This window comes from Arvicanthis niloticus, chromosome 13 (assembly GCF_011762505.2).
Source record: "Arvicanthis niloticus isolate mArvNil1 chromosome 13, mArvNil1.pat.X, whole genome shotgun sequence".
NCBI classification, from domain to species: domain Eukaryota; kingdom Metazoa; phylum Chordata; class Mammalia; order Rodentia; family Muridae; genus Arvicanthis; species Arvicanthis niloticus.
This window is the reverse complement of record NC_047670.1, coordinates 53,736,578-53,753,096: the sequence shown is the minus strand read 5'-3', so window position 1 is coordinate 53,753,096 and position 16,519 is coordinate 53,736,578. Positions and strand designations below refer to the sequence as shown.

General features: G+C 53.8%; 1 protein-coding gene and 2 non-coding genes across 3 annotated transcripts in view; all 3 read left to right on the top strand.

Moving 5' to 3' along the window:
• The window catches only part of LOC117718704 (uncharacterized), a 46,023-nt gene extending 45,523 nt beyond the window's left edge, over window positions 1-500 (top strand). The window contains exon 3 of the transcript XR_013103363.1: window positions 127-500. This is a non-coding gene — a transcript (uncharacterized LOC117718704). The remainder of the gene's footprint in view (window positions 1-126) is intronic.
• Window positions 501-528: 28 nt separating this feature from the next.
• On the top strand, window positions 529-3,533 carry Elfn2 (extracellular leucine rich repeat and fibronectin type III domain containing 2). Its single transcript, XM_076911600.1, has one exon. The coding sequence runs from the start codon at window positions 558-560 to the stop codon at window positions 3,021-3,023; it is 2,466 nt and encodes an 821-aa protein (XP_076767715.1). The 5' UTR covers window positions 529-557; the 3' UTR covers window positions 3,024-3,533.
• Window positions 3,534-8,491: 4,958 nt separating this feature from the next.
• Trnaa-agc (transfer RNA alanine (anticodon AGC)) lies at window positions 8,492-8,570 on the top strand. Its single transcript has one exon. It is a non-coding gene; the product is annotated as a tRNA-Ala (tRNA).
• The last annotated feature ends 7,949 nt before the right edge of the window (window positions 8,571-16,519 follow it).

The window sequence follows — 16,519 nt, the reverse complement described above, 5'->3', positions numbered from 1 at the left end:
AAGGGGTCCTTGCTGTCACGGAGCCCCTGGTTCTATAAAAGAGGAATGGGGCCTACCCTGGACCCTGAATGGGTGGGTCCAGGCCCTCACACTGATCTGTCACTGTCTTTTGATGCTACCTTACAGGAACAGATGGGCTTTTTCCTGTCTCCGTCTTGCTCAGCATCCCTCAGCGTTGCACTCCTGGGTCCTGTGGGAACTGCTTGAAGGTCTGAGCCTGGAACCACAGGGGAAGGGGAAGGAAGAGGAGGAAGAGGAAGAGGAAGAGGAAGAGGAAGACATCAAAGCCTGAAACCCTGCATATTTTTCCATCGGGAATCTGGAGTCACAGCAACGCCCACTGCCTGCTCTTAGCCCTTCAGAGCAGCAGGCACCAGCTGTGTCCATCCTGCCTGTCCTGCCTGTCCTGCCCAAGGCCCCTGTGCTGGGGGTCACCCTCAAGATGGTGACGGCTCCGGGGAGGACTGTGCTACTAGCTCCAGCCTCTGGCTGCTAGGTCCCTCTTGTGCTCCGGCCCTTCACCCCAGCTGGGCCTCTAAGGGGCCAAAGCCTGGGCCATGCTGCGCCTGGGGCTGTGTGCGGCAGCGCTGCTGTGCGTGTTCCAGCCAGGCGCTGTGCACGCTGACTGCTGGCTCATCGAGGGGGACAAGGGCTATGTGTGGCTGGCCATCTGCAGCCAGAACCAGCCACCCTATGAGACCATCCCCCAGCACATCAACAGCACTGTGCACGACCTGCGACTCAATGAGAACAAGCTCAAAGCTGTGCTCTACTCCTCACTCAATCGCTTCGGGAACCTTACGGACCTCAACCTCACCAAGAACGAGATTTCTTATATCGAGGATGGTGCCTTCCTGGGCCAGACAAGCCTGCAGGTCCTGCAGCTGGGCTACAACCGGCTCAGCAACCTGACCGAGGGCATGCTGCGTGGCATGAGCCGCCTGCAGTTCCTCTTTGTCCAGCACAACCTCATTGAGGTGGTGACGCCCACCGCCTTCTCCGAGTGCCCCAGCCTCATCAGCATCGACCTGTCCTCCAACCGCCTCAGCCGTTTGGATGGCGCCACCTTCGCCAGCCTGGCCAGTCTGATGGTGTGTGAGCTGGCCGGCAACCCCTTTAACTGTGAGTGTGACCTCTTCGGCTTCCTAGCCTGGCTTGTGGTCTTCAACAACGTCACCAAGAACTATGACCGCCTGCAGTGTGAGTCACCAAGGGAGTTTGCTGGTTACCCACTGCTCGTGCCCCGACCATACCACAGCCTCAATGCCATTACTGTCCTGCAGGCCAAGTGCCGCAACGGCTCAATGCCTGCCCGGCCCGTCAGTCACCCCACACCCTATTCCACGGATACACAGAGGGAGCCTGACGAGAACTCAGGCTTCAATCCTGACGAGATCCTCTCAGTGGAGCCTCCGGCCTCGTCCACCACAGACGCATCTGCTGGACCAGCCATCAAGTTGCACCAAGTCACCTTCACCTCGGCCACCCTGATTGTCATCATCCCACACCCTTACAGCAAGATGTATGTGCTGGTCCAGTACAACAATAGCTACTTCTCTGACGTCATGACACTCAAGAACAAGAAAGAGATCGTGACGCTAGACAAGCTGAGAGCGCACACTGAGTACACCTTCTGTGTCACCTCACTGCGCAACAGCCGCCGCTTCAACCACACCTGTCTAACTTTTACCACTCGGGACCTTGTGCCTGGGGATCTGGCCCCCAGCACCTCCACCACCACACACTACATCATGACCATCCTGGGCTGCCTGTTTGGCATGGTCATTGTGCTGGGAGCCGTCTACTACTGCCTGCGCAAGCGGCGCATGCAAGAGGAGAAGCAGAAGTCTGTCAATGTCAAGAAGACCATCTTGGAAATGCGCTATGGCGCCGATGTGGATGCTGGCTCCATTGTGCACGCTGCACAGAAGCTAGCCGAGCCACCAGTACTGCCTGTGGCCAGAATGTCCTCTATCCCCTCCATGATCGGGGAGAAACTGCCCACCTCCAAGGGTCTGGAGGCCGGGCTAGACACACCCAAGGTGGCTACCAAAGGCAACTATATTGAGGTGCGCACAGGTGCTGCAGGGGACAGCCTGGCCCGGCCTGAGGATGAACTCCCAGAAGTCGAAAATGGCCAGGGCTCAGCTGCTGAGATCTCTACCATTGCCAAGGAAGTGGACAAGGTCAACCAGATCATTAACAATTGCATCGATGCCCTCAAGCTGGATTCGGCCTCTTTCCTTGGGGGTGGCAGTGGCGGAGGGGGGGATTCCGATCTGGCCTTCGAGTGCCAGTCCCTCCCTGCGGCTCCTGCTGCCTCCTCAGCTGCCACTCCTGGGGCGCTGGAGCGGCCCAGCTTCCTGTCACCCCCCTACAAGGAGAGCTCCCACCACCCACTGCAGCGCCAGCTGAGTGCCGACGCTGCAGTGACCCGCAAGACCTGCAGCGTGTCATCCAGTGGCTCCATCAAGAGCGCCAAGGTCTTCAGTCTGGATGTGCCAGACCACCCAACCCCCACAGGACTGGCCAAGAGCGACTCCAAGTACATCGAGAAAGGCAGCCCCCTCAACAGCCCGCTGGACCGGCTTCCACTGGTGCCCACGGGCAGTAGTGGAAGCAGTACGGGGGGTGGTGGCATTCACCACCTGGAGGTGAAGCCGGCCTACCACTGCAGCGAGCACCGGCATAGCTTCCCCGCTCTCTACTACGAGGAGGGCGCTGACAGCCTGAGCCAGCGCGTGTCCTTCCTCAAGCCACTGACCCGCTCTAAGCGAGACTCCACCTACTCGCAGCTCTCCCCCAGACATTACTACTCAGGGTATTCCTCCAGCCCTGAGTACTCGTCTGAGAGCACACATAAGATCTGGGAGCGTTTCCGGCCCTACAAGAAGCACCATCGTGAGGAGGTATACATGGCTGCTGGCCATGCCCTGCGCAAGAAGGTCCAGTTTGCCAAGGATGAGGACCTGCATGACATCCTTGATTACTGGAAGGGGGTCTCAGCCCAGCAGAAGCTGTGACCCTCTCCTCCCCCACCGGTGAGGTGATGGGGAGGAGGGCAGGGGTACTCGGGGGGAAGGGCCCCCCAACAGGGTGGCCGGGAGGCGGGGGACAGGCCAAGGAGCCTGGGGCCAAGGGGCCCGGGCCTAGGAGTGGACGCACATGCACACCCGCATACACGCACCCACACACACACTTGACCACCACCTGACTGTGAAGTAACCAACACCCAATAATAACGGACAGGAAAACAAACATTTTCCTTAAAGTTTACAACCTGCTACTGACACCAGTTGTCTCTACTGTGCTGCCCAAGGGACTTGCTGGGCTGGGAAAGAGGCCAGAGAGGGTGTGGGGCCTGAGACTCAGGCGGGTTTGGTGGCAAGAGAGATTTGGGTAGAAGCAAACCATAGGCCTCTCGTTCAGGAAGGCTATCCTCCAAGCTGGAGAACATTTCCCTTGGAGATTTGGCAACATGTGGACAGTGGGCATCTTCGACACCCACTATGGATGGCCCACAGAGAGGAAAAGAACCCCTGGGGTCTCTCACCCAACAGGTTACAGCTCTGTCTCCCAGCTTCCTGGCCCAGTGCTGGCCCCGCTTCCAGTTGCTCCTCTGGGCTCTGTCCCCTTCATCTGCTACTCCTTCCAAAGTTGTGGTCTCAGGGGTCTAGGGACAGAAGCAGGCGGGTGCTTTTCTTCTTTAGAAAGTCCATGGACATCTACAAAGTGAAAGGCTATGGTCCCTAGCCCTGGGTGGCCAAATGTAAGCAATGTCCTGCTGACCAGACAGAAGCAGAGGCAAAGGGTGCCACCAGCCCCCTTCAAGTGTCTTCCAAGTAGCCCTGGGGAGCTGCCTGAGTGTGGGGTGGTGGGTAGATCCGCTCCCCACTGGTATCTCAGGTGTAGGCCCCCATGTCACAGCCCCTAGTTTCTCTGGGTCTCTGGGACTCCTACCCACCACAGAGAAGCAACAGTGAGTGATGAGGTCTGGGGCCAGTGTGGAGATGATGTAGAATGTGGGGATCCCTCCCTGCACCCTGCACCCCACTTGCCTGGCTCCTGATGTTTGCAGCATCTCAGCCTGCCCAGGAGGGCATCTGCCCCACCCCACCCTGTCTTATCCCCTGGCTTGAGAGGGGGTCCCATGTTTCCATGGAAATGGCCACAGTCCTCTTTCTGACCCACTCCCAACACCAATCAAAGCACAAATAGTGAGGTGCCTCCTACTGCCCTGGTCAGGGAGCAGGCCAGGTTCCTGGCCCCTCCCCTTCTCTAGCTAGTCTGTTGCCATGGCAACCCAGAGCCTGGCAGTTGGTGCCCAGAGCGACCAACTGACCAACCGTTGAGCTCCGGAGTCCTTTCAGTGTGGGTGGTGGCAGAGGGGGGTAAAAGAGGCCTGGCCAGGCAGCAGCCTTCTCAAGAGCCAGGAGCTTCTGGGGACAAGCTCTGGAGGCTGTTCTTGAGTCCCAAGACTAGACTAAGGCATTGTCCTTTGCCTTTGAGTGGGCAGTGGGCCTGTGGGGCATTGGGACATCTGTACTGGGCACTTCTGCCCCCTGCCTGTGTGCTCTTTAGCTTCCTGTTGAAACAGGGAAGAGCCTTCTCAGCTCGACCCCAACTTCCAGAGTCCTTCATTCCTGTTGCTCTTTGGGGTTTCATGAGATTGGAGAGTGACTGTGGAGTGAGGAGGAGGAGGAGGATGGGAGAGAGACATCTCACTTGCTCTGTGAGGGCTCTGACCAGGAAAGCTGGGGCTCTTTTTGGGGGTAGGGTCTAGGGAAGGACCAGGGTGGGGAGACTTGACCGAACACCTCTATCACATCGACTTTGGGGTGGGCTGAGCCCAGAGCTCACTCAGGGGTGACATTTGCAAAAAAAAAAAAATAATAATAAATAAAGAAAATAAAGAAAAAAAAAAGACTGTTCTAGGGAGAGGAGGGGACTGGCCAGCCTGAATGTGAAGAGCAGAACTCCCCTAGCCACAAACCTGCCCCTCACCCTACCCTAAACCCACCACCCTGAGAACAGCAGGCAGGCCGAGAGGCTGGGGGCGTGAGCAAGCAGACCCCTGTTATCTTTGCATGACGATTTTACTGTATTTTTCTGAGCAAACATCTGTCGTGTATGTGCCAGTTTCTCCAGACTCCCCCCCACCCCCCAACCCCCATTCCCTCTGTGTGATCCGAGCAGCTCTTGAAACCCAGGGAGGACCAGCTCTGCAGAAGACCCAAAACAGGTGCCGCCAACCTAGCCCTGCCCCAGACCCTCCTCCCATCTTTCTGGGCATTGGGCCCACAAGTGCTGCCTGCCTTCCTCCAGTTTTACAGCTTACTCCTTGCCCCTTCCCATCTCTGTCCTGTACCACCTCTGCTTGTCCTCCCTCCTCTCCACTGGGGAAAGCAGTCTGAGAAGAGTGTTCTCAAGGCCACGTTCTTGTGGGAGAGGCTGTGAAAGGATCACCACAGACCTGTTTCCATCTGAAAATGAAACGGGGGGCCCTCCAAAGAGGCACCTGGCCAGCCACATGGGAGGGAGGGACTATCGTACTGAGTACTGGAGGCTAAGCGCCTGGAGCTTCATGGAGTGGCTCCAGGTCCTTGCAGGAGGGGAGTGGGCTTTGTCATGACCAGGGAGACTCCCCACAGTGGAGTGGGCTCTGTCCCTACTTGTTTGGCCATCACTCTTGGTTGAAGGTAACTTTTATAAAACCTCAGATGCCACTTCAAGGGGACTTTAAAGAAAGGATCCATTTCAACAGTGGGGGACCAGGCCACAGGGACCTTTGATACAGAGCAAGGACCCAAGACATAGGTACCTCCATTGGGCAGGTCCTCCAGTTGACCTGGCCAGTCCTTTAGGGTAGGCCCTAGGAGTTTCCCCCTGGCATGTCCTATGTACTATCTAAAATGGCTTGTCCCTGGGCAGAAGTACAATTGTCACAAAAAGACAAATGGATTCTTACACCCCGGAGCCAAGTGAAGCCCCTGGCTTTATGAGTTCTGGGCCTGAGACTTGGGGCAGGCCATGATTAGGGGCACAGGGAAAGGAAGAACCCAGGGGCTTAATGGAGTCATCTGGGGGACATGTGGGTAGGAGGTCACATCTGGGCTTTCCTGTCCTGGTAGAGAACAGCCCGTGAGGCCTCCCTTGTGGAAGTGTGTGCCCTTCCCAAAATAAGTTTGGGTCAGATGGAAAAAACGCTTAGTCTTAGCAGGTTCAGGGAGCCTGGACCAGGTTTTGGAGTCTGTGGAAAGGTCTCCTGTCACCAATGGCCCTTCAATTCTGAGACACTCCCTCTTGAGTACAGAGCAGGAAGCTCTGAAACAAACCTATGCAGGACTGGAGGGCCTGTCAAGGGAGGTGGCCAGGGAAAGCCCACTTAGGAGCACCTGGGCAGTGCAGGGAGGAGAGGCAGCCATTGATGGCGCTGATGTCTGGGGCTGGCCCATGGCCCTTCTCCATGTTCCCAATTAGAAATGGCATTTGCTCACAATCCAGGAAATTTAAGTTGAAGTTGGGCAGAAGTACAGGGAAAGAGAAACCTCTAGATAGGCCCGGGGTAGGGGTCTAGGGGGAGACAGATAGGGACAGAGGTGACAGCCCTCTCATCCTACCAGTTCATGAGGTACTGAAACTACAGGGAAGCAGATGGGGGCTTCCTTGCCATGATGGGCATAGGGGACCAGGTGGCCTCTTGTCTCTTCAAGGAGACAGGCGACAGAGGTCTGCATGGCAAGAACCACCGCTTAGAAAATGGGCAAGGAGGGAGAGGTGGGGGACCTGCCAGCTGTCCCTGAGCTATCCTGTCCCTCTGCCCTAGCAGGCTCTGACAAGGCTGGGAACCTCTTCTCCAGGGTGTGGGTGGGTGGGAAAAGGTATAGGGGATATGGGGTATCTAGCTACCAGTAAGTAGAGTGCCCTCACCCCTTAATGTTTGTCCCTCTTGACAAGGCTTGTTCTCTGGGATCCCCTCTGCCCCAGGACAAGGGGACCTTCCCCCAGGCCCCATGCTCATATCACATGACCTACACCCACCTCTAAGAAACAGTCTCTTCCCCCCTCACTAGCCTTAGTGCCCCCCCCAGATGCCAGCTGCCCCTGCTGAACAGCAGGGAGAATAGAGGTGTCCCCAAGGGTGGCTGGCCTCCTTTTCCTCCTGCCCTCTTCTGCCAGTCAAGCATAGGGCTGAGGTGGAGGTCCAGGCGGTGATGGTCACCTCTCCTCCCTGCTTCCCACATCCCCCTTCCCTGGACCCTCCTCAGGAGCTGCCAGCCCCCAGGGGCATGGCAGCCTGGCACCTGGTTTGAGCCCTGCAGAGCTGGGCTCGGGGCCCTGGACTCTGAACCTGTGACCCCTCGCTGTGTACGGAACTTGCCCCCTCCTGGGGGGCCTTGGCCCTCTCCTTTTCTTCTTTTAGGGGGTAACTTCATTTATTTCTCCTTCCTCCATTCACCTTTCCCTTCAATTTTCCTGTTTTAAACCGAATGGCACGAAATCGTTTTCCTCACCTTGGAGATTCCTGTATGGAGAGAATCAATTTCTATATTTGCAATAAATTTCTTATTTAAAACAACAGGGCTGAGGTTTGTGTTGAATGCATCCCAGCCTCCCCAGTTCCTGCTGTCCTTTCTCATGTCCTCTTTTCCTGGGTAACAGTGCTGAGTGGCAGTGTCATCCTAGAGTGCCTAGCAGGGGATATCAGGGTGCATTCCCAACACCCGTCACCAGAACATGGAAGCCACTTAGCCGTGTGACCTGATGTGTTGACACGACACCTGGCATCTACTGGTGGTTCTCCTTCATCCCAAGATCCACATCCCCGGGGAGGCACATGGGCAGCTTCTCAGGAGGAAAATTGCCCTTGACAGTGGTCATGGAACCTGACTTGTTCCAGGCCACTTTCCCTGCTCCTGCCAGGGTGGATTCCAAGCTGCCTTTGGACCTGGCCTGGGCACCCATCCTTGGATCCTGATCACACCTCTTCTGTGTCCTTTACCATCTGCCAACCTTTCTTAATAGCCATGGGCCACCCCTGCCTTGAAGAACCAAGACTTTCTATGGGTTCCTGTGGCCAGGCAGAATGTGGGTTACATGCTAGGTGGGGCCTCAGGCTTAATTGTCAAACTTGGCTGGAGGTTTGGGGCCAGAGTCACCACCACACGCCCTACCCCACTTGGCTTGGATCTTTGAAGACCTTCTTTAAGTGAGCTGTCAAGATTGAGCTAGTCCCTGTGAGGATGAATATGGCACCATTGTTAGTGGCAGAGGGAAGACAGCCCAGAATTGCTGCCTGGAGTTGGACATTCCTCTAAGAGACCTCCACTTGAGTGCAGTCTGGATTCTTGACTTCACTGTAGAAACATAGCAAAACACACACACACACACACACACACACAACCAAAAAAAAAAAAAAAAAAAAAAAAAAAAAAGCCTTGAGGGTGTGTCAGTCCAAAGCAGAGTCGGAGTTTATTAAGAGTTTTTAAGGGCTGGGGGTGTGGCTCAGTTGGTAGAGTGCTTGCTTAGCAAGCATGAAGTCCTGGGTTCAAACCCCAGCCCCAGGTTCAATAAACAACACATGCCTGTAATCCCAGCACTCTGGAGGTGGAGGCGTTGGCTCTATAGGAAGTTCAAGGCCAGCCTGGAATACATGATATCTTGTCTCCAAAAAAAAAAAAAAAAAAAATAGTTTTAGCATAAATTTAAGTATGGGCATTGAGGGAGAGAGAACACACAGACAAGGACAGTACACATATTCTGGGCTTCTGGCAAGAATGTCCCACTTAAAGTCTTAACAGGCACAATTACATTTTGGGGGAATTCTGGAGTTACATTGTTCAAGGGCTTTCTAAGGACTTTTTCTTCCACAGTGAACAAGGCCCTCTGGTTTCTTAGGTACACTGTACAAGATAGTGGGACTGATACACGGTGAAAACATAGGCCCCGGGGGTCAGGGAACCCTTACTCTCTACCCTAGGTCACCAGAAAGCTGGGACAAAGGCTTCACAGTGTCCCTGGTGTGAGCCTCAGGCTGTGGAGGTTCATTAACAAGGTCACGGAGCTCTAGGCCCTAAGCGTGGTTCATTGCTGTTTTGTGTATGGGTGTTTGCCTGCATATATGTCTGTGCACCACGTGCGTGCCTGTTCTAGTCTCTTTTCTGGACACATACGTGAGAGGAACGTTGTCTCCACATGGGCTGTCTTCACAGTAAATTTCACTGTGCCAAAATTCTTCTCTCAGCTTGTGAGAGACTTCACCAGGGGGTGTGGACTCCCTTCTCTTTGAGTACCATCCTAATCCATTCCAACTTGCCCTCCTGCCTCAGGGCCTGACTCCTGCTGGTCCCTCTAAGCAACCGTTTCACACAGCCTCTGGAAGCCATCTTTAGGTGGCTATGGTAGACCTTGGTCTGACCATCTCAGCCTCCTGACCCTTAGGTGGCTGGGATCCTCCCGAAGTCCATGGTTCTGGGGACTCCTCCTGGGCCTTTTTCCAGCTGCAGGGTGCCCTGCCCTATTGGCCTTCTGCTACCTTCCCCTCCTTGAGATTCTCCCAGGGCCAAAGCCTCTCTCTCTCTCCTACAGAAAAGGCCTATCATTTTGCTTCCCAACAAGGGCTTTGTGGGTGATCTTTCTTTAAATTCTTCCTCACTGTGAGGTCTGGCTCACTCTGGCCCTCCTCTTTTGTATTAGTGGGGAATTCCAGGCCCTGCTCCCCTCTCCCCACTTCCTTGTCTGCAGCTCCGGAGGCCTACCCTTGTTGATAGTACCTAGTCTCTCACAGGCCCTTTATAACTACAGGAAGGTGAGCCTGGGCCAGGCATTTGCCAACAAGGAAAGGTCTGGACTCCCACTCCTGTCCCTGCAGGTGGGTTTTTCTCTACTCCCTGTCCTGTGGCCCACTCCCACGCATGTGTCCTTGGACCTTGCTTTCCGAAGAGAACTCTCCCCTTTACCTGCCTTGCTAACCCCTTTCCTGACTAAGGGACTCAGGATTGTTTCTATGGTCCAACCACAAGGAGAGGCCTGGTCCTGGTCCCTCCTTATCCTTCTTCCTGAGACCCAAACAATAACCTGTGTAGGAGGACCAGCGGTAGTCTCCTCACCACCAAGGTGGCTGGTCTACATTCTGCTCAGCTGCAGCCACACGCTCTGTCTCAAACTCCTATAGAACAGACTCTGGCGGCTTGTCTTTGATCCCAGGGCCCCTGCCAAGCTCATGTGAGGAGTTTCACAGTGACAACAAACACAGACACAGGATGCTATGCCTTGTCAGCATCTTCAGTATCCTGCCCTCCTCCAGTGATCTCCCCTCCTGGACTGGTCCTTCTGCTGGGAAGGCATCTGTCCCTCCCCCTCCTTTCACTTATATTTGCACGGAGGGTTTACAGCTTGCCCTCAGACCTAGCTGGTCTCAATGGTGGGAATTCCTCTGTTCTGCTGCAGACAGCAGAGGTTGCACTTGCATGCAGCTGGGCTGCAGTAGATACTGTTGTCCCCTTGGTCCATCCTGAGGCCCCCATCCCCCAACTGCTGGCGCCAGGATCAAGGCTGCCATGGCAAAGCTGGCTGGTGGTGGAACCAAGGACTCCCATGCTGGGGTGTGAGATTTTTTTTTTCTTTACTCTTTTCTCTTACAATACATCCATCCAGACCTAAGCCTCCCCTCCATGCCCCCCACCCCCAAGTCATCATCCTCAGACCTCCCCTCCACCCCCAGATCCACTACTCCCATTCCTTTTCAGCAAAGAGCAGGCCTCCCAGGGATGTCAACTGAACACGGCATAAACAAGATGCAATAAGACTAGGCACAGATCCTCAAATCAAGGCTAGACAAGACACTCTAGCAGGAGGAAAAAGGTCCCATGATCTGCCAAAAGACACCCCTACTCCCACCATTAGGAGTCTCACAAAAAACCCACGCTGAACAACCACACCATGTATGAGGGTCTAGCACAGACCCATGCAGGCTCTGTGATTGCCTCTTCAGTCTCTGTGAGCCCCTATGAGCCCTGCTTAAGTTGATTCTGTGGGCCGAACTCTCTGGTCCCACCTTCAAGATGTGCTGGGGAAATGGTGGCTCGGAGCTTGTGGGAGTGGCAACCAATGACTGGTCTAACTTGAGGCCCAAGCTCAAGAGGGAGTCCCATTTGTGGCACTGCTTGGATGGCCAGAATCTAGAAACTGATTGGCTTAGAGACCTAGGGTAGAACCAGACAGTGCAGGTCTTACAAAAGCTGCCTGATCTACAGACAAGAAGGCCCAACAAGAAGGCCTGGGCCCTGTGAGGAGTGTAGCAGATTCTGTGTGGATTTGGGGACCTCTCTGGTTCCAGAGGCCTTTGCATGATACAGCCGGTACATCCTGCCCTTCAGTTCTACTGCGCCTTGATAGGGAGACAACATGAGGTCAGAGGTTGCTTCCTTGAGCTAGCCCACCTCATCTGACCCCCAAGGCTTTTCTTGTTCTTCTATATAATTTCTTTCTGACATCCCTTCAGTGGGGATGGCCTTACAGAAAGCACCAGTCTGGAGGCTGTCAGTCAGTGGAGGAATGCTAGCTTGTCTTGATTTCTGCATCTTGACTGAAGCTGCTTAAACTTCTTGTTCTTTCTAAAATAAATTCTTAGGATAAATCCCTCATCCAAAGTAAGAAGAATGAGACAAAAAAAAAAAAAAAAAAAAAAAAAAAGGTTTGGGGAGGAGGGACCACCTTGGGTTCTAGAAAGCATCAGAGGGAGCTAGCTAGGTGGTTCGTTCACTCTGTTTTCAATGCGTCCCAGACATGGCACCATGATCCTGAGATGGGAAAAAAGAGGTAGTATCAGGTCTCCTGGGCCAAGCATGGCCTTCACCCAGGCTGTGTACACAAGAAGGGATTGCATGGACCCAATCCCGCCCCAGCTCCTCACCCCAGTGCCAACATGCATGTTCCCAGAGCCTCCACACTTGACCCTTCTTGAAAGACCCAGGACCCCGGGATGGTCTCTCAGTTGACCTCAGGCCTGCATCCAGGGTCTATGCTCCCGAGGATGGCCAGTGCCCACCTGTGTGTGTGGGGTGTCCTCTTGTGGGTGCAAGTGGCTCAGGTCAGCTGCACAACGAGCTGCAGACAGAGCTTAGAAGGGAGCTGGGTGCATGCAAACACTTGTCCTCCAAGTTGTAGGATATGCTGGGGGTGAGACAGAAAAGAAGAGTGCTATGGGCTAAGGGTTTTTTTACCTTTCCCCAGCCACTGCGTCAAGGAGTCTGCCAACTTGAACTTGATGCCTGTTAGGCTCCTGCTGAGACTTATTTACCAAAAAAAGGGGAGTGGCTATAACAGGTTGTTAGCTTGATTTCTGACTTCTCAATATTTACTACCATGATATGAAGCCACCTTGGGGCTAGACCTGGCATGAGGGGGCTTCAGTAAGATGATGTGGGTGACCCCCATTGGAAGAGGATATGGCCATAGGCTGGGAGCCTCCTTTTGCATTTTGGTGTCTGGTTAGGAGCAGGTGGCTTTGAAGGCCATCACCTGGGTAGAGGTATAGGAAAATGTGTTCCCAGGAGAGAAGATAGTACTAGGACCCAGGAACTGGATGGGACCAGCTTGTGGGTCTGAGGGTAGAGGAGAGTTGAGACCATGGGAAGATAGGTAGGAAGTCTCTTGGCCTGTGGGGTACATTCCCTCTGCCTTTCCAATTGAATAAAGGGTGTGGGCCCTTCTTCTTTAGGAACTTGCACAGATCAGGGTCTCTGTGACTTTTCTGAGACAAGACTACACCTTGTTCTGTGTGCTTCCCAGGCAGCTATCCTAGCTGACCTCTGCAATGGAGAAGCCTAAAGGAAACAGGCAAAGACCTTTGCCCCAGGGATAGCATTTCTGTGGCCACCTCTGAACTCTTTGCCACATTCTTCCACACACTTCAAGACTGGTACCTGGAACCTGGAGCCCAGAGCCCCAGCAGGCAGCATGGTCTCTTGCAGCCCATGCTGTGGAGAGTGCCATCAGGGAAACAGAGTCCAGTCTCCTGGAATGGAGGGACTGGTCCTCTGCTCTAGGACATCTGGGGGACAGTGAGATGTGGGGATGTGGGGCAGGCACCTTTGGGCCCAGGCCTTATTTCTTTTAGTCTCCTTTCCCTACATCCAGCCCTCCATCCCAGTCTGCCACATCCACTGTTACCTTGGTCTCTCAGCCTCTCTGGTCTAAGGACCTGTCTAGGGCTACAACTGGAGGACAGAAGTTCCTCTGCTTGGGCCTAATGCTGATTGCGTGGAGGGCTCAGTTTCCAATGGAGCTCCTGAAGCAGGGTCCTGTGCTGTTGGTCTTCAGGCTTGCCAGCAGTATCTCGAAGGCACAGTGTCCTTTGATTCTTCCCCAGGGACCTCGGGCCTAGTCATGCTGGCTACTAGTCCAAGAAGAGTGCTGGGCTCCCTGACTTCCACTGTTCTAGACCTCCGCAGCCCCGACTGCTCCTCCTGCACCCACCCCCATAAACAGATGGTGGCATCCATTAGACTATGAACAAGGTAGACCCCACTGGGATGACCTGCAAAGGCAAGTGGGGGCTAGGGGGAGGGTTGGGATTGCCCTTCTGAGCTCCAGAGCCTCTGTTTGCACATCTGTGAAATGGAGCCAGCTACGTCCTCTGGCTAAGCTGTAGTGCAGGGCTGAAGACCCGAGAGCTGAGGCCCCTGTGCTTAGGCACGGCCCACCAAGCAGCTACAGAAAGCTGGCTGAGGGCACTGTCCACATGAGAGTTATGCAGGCTTGTCAAAGAGAAGCAGACTCCACAAAAGAGCACAAAAGAGAAATACAGGGAGATGGACGGGGTGGGGCTCTGCTGCCTGGCCATGCTTAAAGCCTGTCCTCTCTGAGCTCTGGTAGTGTCACTGCTTGCCTTCACTGCCTCTGTGCAGCTGCGTGCGGCTCTGTGTAGCTCCGTGCATCTCTGTGCAGGTCCATGCAGGTCCGTGCAGCTCAGCGTAGCTGGTATTCAGATGCCTGCAGTAGTTAAGAGAAAAGCCCAGGGTACTTAGCTACCACACTTTGGCTTTCTGTTCCTTAACTCCCTGGACCTTAAATATCACCCATAGGCTGACAGAGCTCAGGTCACCAAACCAGAGTGGCCCTCAGCCTCCTGGTGGCTGTCTAGCTGTCCTCTCAGAAGCTCCAGCAGTTGTTGAGGGTCACCCTTGTCTCTGTTTTTGTTCCCCAATTCTTACACTGCAGCACCTCCCAGGAAATTCCCTCAGAAGAGCAACTTTAAGTTGCTGACCCCTCTAGGAACCCCTGGCCCCAGGGTACAAGCCATACCCCCTTTCTGTGGCTGTGGAGACCCCCAACTGTCTTCTGGGCCATCCTGAGCACTACATCAGTCTCTGCAAGCCAGTGGGCACTACTGGACATAGTACATGACTATACTCTTTATCTGCTTGTCTTCATAGCCTCTGGGTACCTTCTCTTAGTGGGAGTTCCTTGAGCCTGTTTCTCCTTATGTACTCCAACAATACACCGAGCATTTGTGGGCATCTGAATTGGGCCAAGCCTCGCATGGTGGTGATTGGTTTAAGAATAACTGCATGACCCAGGTCTCATCAAAGTATGGAAGGGGTAGTGAGAGGAGCTGGGCCGGGGCTTCCTCAGGATGCCCTTGTGTGTCCCTGAGATGCAGAAACTCACAGCCTTTGCTCTAGTGCTCTCTGGGAGACGTGGCCAAGGGAGAGGAAGAAAATGAAGCCAAGGATGGCCTAACAGCATCTCTTGGAACTCACTTAGTGGCACTTGTGTGACTTACAGACATGCTTCATCACTATGCCATCGACATATCATCTTCACTCCTGAAGACAGTGGAAGGCTGAACTTGGGGGTGGGGGGGATCCCTGAGTGATAGAGCTGTTTCTAGGTCTGACGCAGCCACAGATCACATTGACAGAAGCACAGGATTCAGAGAAGCCTGTGCTCTTCTGAGGTGTCCAGACTCCACTTGGAGTGACTTCCCAGGAGAGGAATTGACTTCCTGGAGAACAAATCCATTTTAAAGGACTGAGAATCCTTGCCGCACAAAGAATTCAGGAAAATTGGAGGCGTTTGGTCCAGCTTAGAGGAGACTCGAAGAGATCTCACTAATCTTTGAAGTTACATGTAGGCCTGCTGAATGGAGAAATGAGTGGCCATGTGTGACACTGTGGCCACAAGGAGATAGGTGACAGGGCAGCACTATCATGTGGACCACGGAGTATGATTGTATGATCCAGCAGGGTCCCCTTTCCTAAGGGTACTTGGCTGGAGCACAAGGGCTCTGGCCTTGACCCTGAGCCAGCCAGAGAATGGAGAGTTGAGTTCTCCATGTCCAGCAGGCTCTGACACTTGCCAGGGCACTTGCCCTGACTCAGCCCACACAAAGGACACATAGGTTAGGTCCTAAGCTAAGCTCCCATTTATCTGACACTGATGCTTAGAGCTGAGGACTGTCCTCACAGATTGCTGAGGGAGGTAGGAGGCTCTCCATCCATCATGAGAAGCATGTTTGAAATGCAGAGGCCCCTGTTGTCCAGGAAGAGGGAGGAGCCAGGAAAGAATTCTTAGGCAAAAATTAAAATGCCCAAGAAACCCATGCAAACACGCTCCTGCACTGGGACAGGGGTAATTACACATATCCCTCCAACAACTACTTTTTCACCATAGGAAAAACTTCTGAGTTTTACCTGGCCAACTGGCCACCTAGAATTAAGACAATTTCTAACTTCCAACCCAGGTGGGGCCTTGAGCCCAAGTTCAGTGACCATTGGAAAATTCCAGAACCCTTCCTTAATGGCTGCTGTGTACCCATGTTTCTTTTCCTTTAACCTTCCTTTCCTCCCATGACTAGGAGATAAAGCACGATGGCTGGATTTTCAGCAGCTACAGTGAATAAAGGAGACAGGCGGAGCTGGCAAAGCAGCAGGATGACTGTCTTGGTGACTGACACCACGAAGTCAGCACTGTCACACTCCAACTTTTCCTTGAGAGTACATTTCTGGCCAGGCATGGCATCTCCAGCCTGTGATCCCAATACTCTAGAAGCTGAGGCAGAGGGATTACCAAGGGTTTGTGATCAGCACGGGCTATAGTGTGAGACCACATCACAAGAGAAAAGAAAGAGGAGAGAGAGAGAGAGAGAGAGAGAGAGAGAGAGAGAGAGAGAGAGAGAGAGACTGTATTACTTTCCCTATCCATGTGACTTAGTAGCTGACCAGAAGCAACCTTAAGAAAGGAAGAATTTGTTCTGGTACATTCTGAGGGCACAGTCCACTCCAGTGGGGAAGGTGTAGCAGCAGGACGCTGAGGTGAGGCACCTATCTGGTCACATTGTATCCACAGTTGGGAAGGGGGCAGAGAGCCATGAAAGTTTGCTGTTCAGTTCCACTGTTTCGTTGTGGTGCAGGAGCCAGCCCATGAAAGAGTGCTGTCCACATTTAGAGCATGTTCTTATGTATATTAACCTAGAAACTCCCTCACAGGCATGTTCAGAAGGTTCCCCGACCCA